The 9,563-nt window shown below is 32.2% G+C and overlaps 1 protein-coding gene across 1 annotated transcript; it reads right to left on the bottom strand.

The window, feature by feature from the left end:
• Window positions 1-436: 436 nt before the first annotated feature.
• LOC108966251 (transmembrane protein 179) lies at window positions 437-1,630 on the bottom strand. The gene is made up of 4 exons (XM_018929002.1): window positions 1,413-1,630; window positions 1,204-1,347; window positions 902-1,145; window positions 437-844 (listed from the first exon to the last, which is right to left on the bottom strand). The coding sequence occupies exons 1-4, from the start codon at window positions 1,520-1,522 to the stop codon at window positions 653-655; spliced, it is 690 nt and encodes a 229-aa protein (XP_018784547.1). The 5' UTR covers window positions 1,523-1,630; the 3' UTR covers window positions 437-652.
• Between the last annotated feature and the right edge of the window lie 7,933 nt (window positions 1,631-9,563).

The raw sequence follows: 9,563 nt of genomic DNA, 5'->3' as shown, positions 1-9,563 counted from the left end.
TACAAGTTTAATATGTCTTTTCTTTTTAACCTTGTTGTAGTGGGTGCCTGTAGTAATGCCACTGCTAAAGGATTGGGATGAATCTCTAACCTGATTTTGTATCTTTCAVTAAACTTTTTTATTTCATCTTTCACTTTGCATATTTTTAAATCTCTGTGAATAGTATGATTTGAAACATATGTACCATGGAGCTTTTGCAATTGACCTGAGAGTTTTTGATTCAATATAATTGTAATAATACCTAGGCTCGATGGTAGTAAGCTATCTCAAAATACTGAAACCTGGGAAGCCTGTCAACTTAGAGGAATCTCACCGATGATAGCTAACATATTACCTTTCCCGAAGCAGGGTCTAGATACTCACAATAACATATAGATACCGATTTCTTGAACTTTTAGCATTAAATTTAATTATGCTCTCTAACAAATTGTATAAATTTAAATGTCAATGAATACATATTTATTTAATTCACTTTATATAAGTTTATTAATATAATGGTGATGATTTCTTCTACTGATAAAATTGCTAATGTAATATAATTTCAATATTTCGATTAAAATACAAACATAAAAAATATATGTATATGTATAATGTACAATATGAGAGCAGTATTTGAACAATTTTAAAAAATTCTCTATATCACATATAATGTTTATTTATTATCTTCAGAAACTGTCGGTGTTGTAGATTGTCCATCTAATTGATGCTGATGTTGATTTACTAGTTTCTGACGTTCCAAGTACATTGAAACTTTAATATTACGCACTTGATGATTTTGAATGAGTTTAAGAAGTGCTATAACACCTATTCCAACCGATATTGCAAAAGAACCCCAAGCACCGAACTTTTAAACAATACAATGTATAAAAAAATCTTATTATTGAGGTACGATGTTATTTACCTGAGCTGTCCCCATTTCTATATAGAAGTCAGATGTGTCAATATGGTCTTGGTCTCCGTGAATTATATTTTGTCCTGCTGCTGTTTCGCAAGACGGAAATCGTTCAGTCATACCATCACACCATACAATAAATCCTAAAGTAACCATAATTGCCGACAGAATTGAAAAGGCTAACATCCAAATACCAACCACAACATCAATGAATAAAGAGAGAAACGAAGCTTCTTCTTTCATCCTTGAGTACCTATATTATTATAAACGGTCTATTAAATTTATAATTAAATAAAAAAGCAGACTCATACCGATAAATCTGTAAAGTTGAAATCAGGAGTAGAAACATTGCAGTAAAAAGTGGAAAGCTGCAAAAACTTGTTGAAGACCATTTTACTTCAAACATTCCATCCTCTTCACGCCATTTACCAGTTGTAAAAAGCAAACAGTGCCCACTTTAAAAATAACAACTTATTACGCACCAAAATATTTTGTCTTAATTGGATAAAAAGGTACCTACCCAAATTCATGGACACTCATACCAAGAGGCACCATCATGCACAACGATAATATAACTAATATTACATGACCAGCAATTTGGCTTAATAGTAGCACATTTGCTAAAACCATTTTTGACAATCCTAGTTTATTAATATATTCCCTCTTATAATTACATCGAATGCACTGGACAATATCAAAACACTCGCTACCGATGACAAATCGATTGCAATTGCTTAAAGCTGGTTGCACACGAAGAACATATACATATAATCAAGAATTATTGAAATACCAACTCAAGAATATGAATTCTCGAAGAGAGGATAATTTTCACATTCCCTTTAATAACACATTCTTAACGGTGCACAAACGTGTTTTTAATTTGCTAATTTTTATCAGTATTAAAATTTATTTTTGAATCATAAAAACAAACAAGTTAACGCTTGCAATACAATTTCCAATTACTTTTAACATATTATTATTTTTTGTTCTCTATAGCCAAACACCCACAACGATATATAATTGAATATTGAATGGCACCGTCCCTTTGCCTTTCATCGCCTACAATAAAAAGCGATTTTGGTGACAAGAGAGTCTGCTTGTGAACACAGTATAACTCGATTCAGGAAAATTTCTTCATTTCCTTTCATATCATATTCTAAAATTTTTGTATGGCAGGTGTCCATTTTGCATGTACACAATTTTGTTGTGGCAATACTAATTGTAATATATATATATATATTATAATAATAATACCTTGCACTTCAATGAAATTTTAATATTTTGTTCATAGTGAAATTTTTTATGCAAAAAATAAGTAAATAGGTAATTTTATTTGTTTTAAATGGTCAATTCTTATTACAAATGAAGGAACAGAGCTATTATATGCTTTTATTTGTAAAATAASGTCAAGTTTGTTAGAGCTGTGAATAATTTTACATTTTGCGTATTAGTGGCATCACCACTCTACCTCATCTCTCTATCTTTCATTCTACTGTCAACTCTACGTCCAGAGTATATTTCTCTGTACTGTCGTCCTACTAGAGGTGGAGAAACATCGATGTTGACGGGCAGCGACATTGTAAATAAAAAAAAAATTAGCAGTTATTTTAGTTTATTTGAACTTTATTTTAATTTGTGATGTTTAAAAATTAAAAGTAAAATTTTCAACAAAAAATATCCATTTTATTAATCACTTATTAAATAAAAAAGAAAACGAAATGTCAAAATAGGTCCGTCCATAAGAACGTGTTTTTAAGATGCCTATTCAGCTTACAGTGGCCTGTATACCATGCGACTAACAGCCTGAGCTTGCTCCTGGGGAGGTTTATTACGATTTTGAACCTTTTCACGGCGTAACCTCCCATTAGCAGCTTGGCGTGTCTCATACCATGAGTTTGTCGCTAGTGCTCTTCCCTGCCTGCTCTTTTCTTTTTACGGAGCAGCTCCTTCATGGTGTGAGGACACACTCCCGTAAAGGGTTCGGGTCCTACCATCCTGGTGGAGGCTGCGGAGCGGGCGAGGTCATCCGCCAGTTCATTGCCGGCTATACCTTTGTGACCAGGCATCCATATCAGGTGTACCTGGTTTCTCTCCGCAAGGCTATTATCTCCCTGCACTCCTGCACTAGAAGCGACTTGATCTCGTAAGAGGAGATCGCCTTTAGCGCCGCTTGACTATCGCTAAGAATGGCTATACGCTCATTGCGATAGTTGCGATGGAGGTTTATTTCTATGCACCGGCTTATAGCATACACCTCTGCCTGGAAAATTCTCGGCCCTAGTGCATGGGCCCACAATCCCTGCGCCGATTCCCTCCGACATTTTAGAGCCATCTGTATACCACCTCATAGTACTGTTCGTCAACATCCGCTCGAGGTTGGAGTCGTTCCAATCGTCTTTGTTGCCGAGGGTAACCTTAAACCTCTTCCTGAGGTTAACCTTTTTAGAAGTACTATCCCTCGGGAGGAGGACCAGTGGTAACTTGCCACTTATCTTCTCCATCCTCTGGGATGAGACTATTTTYCCTTTTCCACACCCCTCTGCCGTTATTTGCAGAAGAGTGTGTTTGGCTACCAGACCGATGACCAAATGGAGCGGAGTAAGTTCAAGAAGAACCTCCAGGTTCGCATTGCGCCCGTCATGCAGACACAGGCCAGCCTCTGCAGCTTCAGTAGTTTTGTCCTAACCGATGTTTGCGACGCTACTGAGKCCCAGGCTACCGCCCCATATGTGATTATCGGTCTTACTATCATGGTGTACAACCATCTAACTATCCTTGGCGTTAACCCCAGGACCTTCCTGCCAGTCGATTGCACACCATTAATTCCTTTGTCGCCTTGACCAATGTCAGGTTTACGTGCTGCTTCCACCTCAGCGTGGAGTCTAACGTTAAACCGAGGTATTTAACACTGTTGGTCAGCCCTATTTCATTACCCCCTAGTAGGAGATTCCTAAGGCCGGGTGGGGTCCTGCGTCTCGTAAATGGGATTACAGACGTCTTGGAGGGGTTGATATTTAGTTCAACCTCCCTACACCACCCCTTCGCTAGGTTGAGACCTCTTTGGATCAAGTCACAAAAAGTGTCTCAACCTTTCCCTCTTGCCATAATGACAATGTGGTCCGCGTACCCTTGTCACGGGATCCCATTGTCTGTTAGCAGTGTTAGCAGTTCGTCCACAACWAGACTCCATAGCAGGGGTGATAACACACCCCCTGTGGACAGCCTCTTGTTGWGCCGAGACGAATACTGCTATCACCTACTGTGGTCTCAGCAACCCTCATTTATGGTTATTCCTTCTCTGGAGAAGCTCCCCTATTCGCACATACCCCATTTATAACGAAATTCGTTTTTTTACCCAACCGCCAAAATAATCGGAATCGTGCCGTTATTTCTAATTTTTTGAAGTTATAAAATAAACAAATGATTCTTAGATGAATTTTGAATACATGCTTAACGGTGTTTAATGTTAATGCAATAAGCTCAGGCTCAATATACCCTATTTAGTGACTTACGACTTTCCAGCTGATTTTAAACCGTTTGTTTTGGTTGGTCAAAATGTCAGATGTTCTAATAAAATCAAGTGGACAAGGTTTCTTAAAATCATATTAAAAGTTTAGCGCTGAATATGCATGAAGATTGTCTAGACTTTGATGTAAGCCTTATAATCATAACATAAAGAATTCCGATCCTCTGGTTGAGTTTTTTTCATAATTCTGTTTATGTCACATACAATGTACAGCAAGTAAAATATAGTTGTAAAATGAATTTAGTTTATGGCTTATAATATATTGTAAGTAAATAATAAAATTTGATTGTAAACCACTCGGTTTCGTCGAACAATGAACGTTGAATTTTATCGCAACATTTTTTAATACAAATATGGTTTTGCCAACACTTGAAAGTATTTCCACGGTTGTAAGAGTATAAAATATTCGGTTATACCTTAGATCTTAGTTCTTCCTTACTACCATATCGCAATTGTCTACCAATGTGATTATTTCTCTCTACAGTATACAAATCAAGCACAAATGAAGTTATCGGAGTAAAACAATGCACCGTATTTTACTACAATCAATTATGAATGTCAGTCTGTGGGCGAGTTATATGCATAAAGCTGAGTTTATACATGTTCTCTACTATACTTGAGTAATCTCAAAAGTTAGTGCAATCAGTATGGATTTTCCTCTAGACACAATGTACCGATTTATGTAACGTTTATCTCATTTGAGCTAATTACTAATACCCCTATTACGGTTTTCATCTCCACTCGATTTAGTTAAAGTTAGAGCAATTCAACGTCAGTCAGCCCAACTCTGTTTTGGAATTACGATTTTCAACTATTTTCGGTCGAAATGATTCGTATTGGAAATCTAAAAAATTAAGATTTGACAGATAATTAAACAGCTGAAAATTTAATTATATTTACTTTATAATATTACGAAGACAAAAATGTTAGGAACAAAACTGATGTGCCGCGCATAAGAAAATGCCTTCCTAATCACTCATTCAAACTTCTTAACACCAAGTAAGCAAAAGTTTTATTGACTTTTAACTAATATTTATTGCAGATTTATAAGTTACCAAGAATGCATTTTATATGCTTTTAATTTTGAAGTGAATAACCTACGATATCAATGGCTTTTATACAACCTGCTTTTAAATGTTATGAACACAATATTTGTACGCTATGGACCCCTCACACACTTATGACTCAAGAGAAGAAAAACACTTCAAAATTTTAATTTTACTTAAGAATTATATCTACTCCAAGAAATAATTGATTCTTTGTTCCAAACATTTCTGACGATCCCCTCATTTATTTCAATGATTCCAAATTGTAGTTTCTTTCGCCCAGTTTAGTGATTTTACTCTACGAGTTCAATAAAATTTTCACTTTTCTATTGATTTCTTACTAATAACTGATAAAAATAGTTTTCAATTATAAATTAAATAATTCTTTTTAACCATTTTCGAAATGCCGTAATGCCAAAACAGTTAAAGTTTGACAACACTTCAATCGATTTTTTTTGATGGGTTGAGTTGAAAAACATAATGCTGAATTTCCAAACTTCAACCAAAATGCAATTGAGTTGAAAACCGTAAGTACGTAAGTTGATTTAAAAAAATATCAAGATTTTTCGTAAACCGTTTGAATTTAATTAGAATTTTGGAAAGGTTGCAACAGCTTTGTTTACTTACCAACTCCCTCTTCACTTCATTTACGTATGTGTATTTATATACCCGACTGAAATTCCATTAAGCTTTATTTGTTTTGTCATTAGTTACATTTATTTTGTAGTTTTATGATTTTATGTTTTTCTATTTGCAAATTCGCATTTTTCAATAACTTTTAGGATGTCATGTAGTATTTCAATGGTGTTTCAAGTTCCATCAATGTTGCTGTACACATAAGTAAATATGTATTATATGTATAAGTATGTACGTATGCATGTTCAAGTATTTGACATACATACTCATATGCATACATATGCATTTTATGCAATTAATTATTGTGGTAAAAGTCTGTGATCAATTGTAAAACATTTTGACGCAATAACTCATATAAAGCGTACTTTCTACTTTAGCAATATGCTTATGTATTGCATAATTCATTTGTTAATAACTGATCAGATAGTTTTATGATTTAGTACCTCAAATAAGTTTTTTTGGTTCGGTAAATAAAGTTGATGTTTTCACATTTAATGATTTGTGACATTCTCATATTTTAGGTAATTCCCCATTAATACATATATACGTATGCAGCATTGTAAATACCTTTGTTCATTCATATTATTTTGTTGTCATTCAACATTCTATTAGTATTTATAGTACATATTGTGCATGTAGACATGTATATACATACATATGTAACAATGAACTCTTTAACAGTGAACACTTTCAAATATAGTGTATATACATATGTACATACATATGTATGGACGTTCTAACACGTAAACACATATGCATGTTCCTATAAACTCGAAGCTGTTTTTATTTAGTTGATTCGAAAGTAATTAAAATAATGCATTTTTGTGAAGGACTTTATGAGAAATAAAACAAGGAAATAACTTTTTATTGTGTAACAGCGTGAATGTTTTCATTAATTTCAAATTATATGTAATACTCATTCATATGTATATACAAATAGATTTTCCATTTGTCAATTTATGGTTTTAAGTTAATAATGTGTTCTACCATAATTGGTTATATGTCTTAATACTACACACTACACCAATTTTTAATTTTTAAGTTTTCTTTTTTAGTAAGTAGGTCAAATTTTGTTGGTAATTATGTTTTGGATTTCTTTAAATATTTGCATATATTGATAGTATTTATTGAACTGTTAGTTATTTCTGTTTCTTGAGTTTCCTAAAGTAGAAGAGTTCTCTTTTTATTTCACTTAGACTACGCATGTTTTTTTAATAAAAACCCAAATCGATTAATTAAATTTTTGTTTTAAAATCGCCAAACAGCTGCAGATTTTTTGTGAATGCGGTTAATCGAATTGTTGGTTATAAAACACTTATCAACATATCTCGCAATTTTTACTTATTGACCAATTTATCAGTGCGCGTTGTTCGTATTATTAATAATGTAAATAATTCCATTGCGTATATTTTCTTTTGTTCGGTAAAATTGCAAGAAATATTGAAATATCGACTTTGTCTTTAGTGTGTTGTAACCAATGTTCACGGAATTCTAATGAGCGGCTGATTGCACCACATTTACTGAGCCCCTAATCATAACAGGTGGAGGCGATTTATCACAATATCTGCTTACTCACTACAATATATCTATATATACCTTTTTAACACTTGCTTAGATGTTTAGTGTATATTAATGTTTATGTAGCTTTTAATAATAAACTTTATATATGCATATCGGAATTATGTTTTAGGAGTGTAAATATGAATGCTTAAATGATGTTGTCTGATTTCCGTGACTCTCAGGCAACAAAATTTGGAATTTATTTATATACGTTGTTTTCATTTTACGTGAATATGAATCTGTATATGAAAATATCAACCAACGTCTATAAGTATCGCAAAAAAAAAAATTAAAATTTGCATATATAATTTGTATGCATTCAAAGCATTCCTTATTTCATATAATCTTTGTTTTTACGAATGCACGTATTTGAGACAATTTTTAATATATATGTACATACGTAAGTATGTAAGTTATATTCGTCTGACTTGAGTAAATCACATAATTTAGTGTTTGATATTTACAAATTTCTAAAATATCGCTTATGAAGTAAATTTAATGCATAAACTAAACCAAACTAGATACATATGTACATATATATATATAATATAATATAAGAAATCATTTTTGAAATTGGATTATCTGGGCGGAAAAACATATGCACATAAGTAATGTCAAAATAAGCCAAAATTATATTTCAAATGTACTAAAAATATTATGTATATTTTTTCTTGATGATATTGTGCTTACATAAGAGTTTTCGTGTAACAAATGTATTGCATTCAGTTTTTAATGAAAAATAAAATATTTTCTTTTAATATTATAATTTACACAACATATTGTAGTAAAAACTAGTGGCTCTTTATAATATTCGAAGCAAATAAGATAAGTTGCAAATCAGAGAGCGACTCCCATTTAACGTACTATTAGTCATATTATAAAGATTTCTAACGGAATTTTTATTATTTTGAATATGATTAAAATAACCACTTTGTACTCCAAAAAAATTTGAGAGCTCACTTTACTTTTGTTTTACCACATAGGCTGAAATATATTACGCACATATCCGTGCCATATAACTATATAACTTAACTAAGGCGTAGGAGGTATGTGAGCTTTTATCCATATATGTACATACATATATTTTTGATTCAATAATTCCGGCTAAAAATTATTTCGTTTTATATATATATCTTTTTGGAAGTCAATAGTCTAAAAAAAAATTTTAATGAAACTAATATGGAAGTACAAAGAGCATAAATTTAAATTTGGAATGTTTGTCCTTATTATGCATTGATATTTGTATGAAACCCAAATAAGTTATAATATATATGTTCAAGCACATTTGAATATTAAAAAAAAAAAACTCACATTAGTTAGTACGTTAAATTAATCGCTCATTGTACCATATTCAGAAATCGGTATTGTTCGGTGTATTCTCAGCATCTGTATCGCCGACGCTATTGTCGCTGGCGGTCCCCATTGCGGTTACTGGCATTAGTGAGAGATGGGGTGTTGCTGAACCGGTAAGTGTCATTGTAGGCTCTGTGTTGCGTCGCTTCATTTTACTTTTGTTTTTCTTCAACATTGTGGCCTTGTGCATAAGCGGTGTACATTTATGACATAATAGTTGTAGTGTTTTTTATTATGGTTGTTATTATTAAACATATTAATGGGAATTTATTCCAGTTATTTTAGAAATTCGCAGTGATTCCATAAAATTCCGTTCGGTTTATTTTTTATTACAAGTAATAAGAAGTTTTTGAGGTCGGTGAAGAGATTAGGTAATGTTAAACGATTTTAAATTTATTTAATATTTTTTTGTTTTTATTTATATTTTTTTTGATTCCCGAGAGATTTTTAACGTTTTTTTATATAATATCAATTATGTAATTAATTTCCAAACATATATTGAGATTTTGTTAAGGAAAAACAAACAATATAAAATGTGATTAAACAATTT

Source organism: Bactrocera latifrons, unplaced genomic scaffold (assembly GCF_001853355.1).
Source record: "Bactrocera latifrons isolate USDA-ARS-PBARC rearing strain unplaced genomic scaffold, ASM185335v1 scaffold_158, whole genome shotgun sequence".
NCBI lineage: Eukaryota > Metazoa > Arthropoda > Insecta > Diptera > Tephritidae > Bactrocera > Bactrocera latifrons.
The sequence above is the reverse complement of the archived record's forward strand: the minus strand, read 5'-3'. Positions and strand labels throughout refer to the sequence as shown.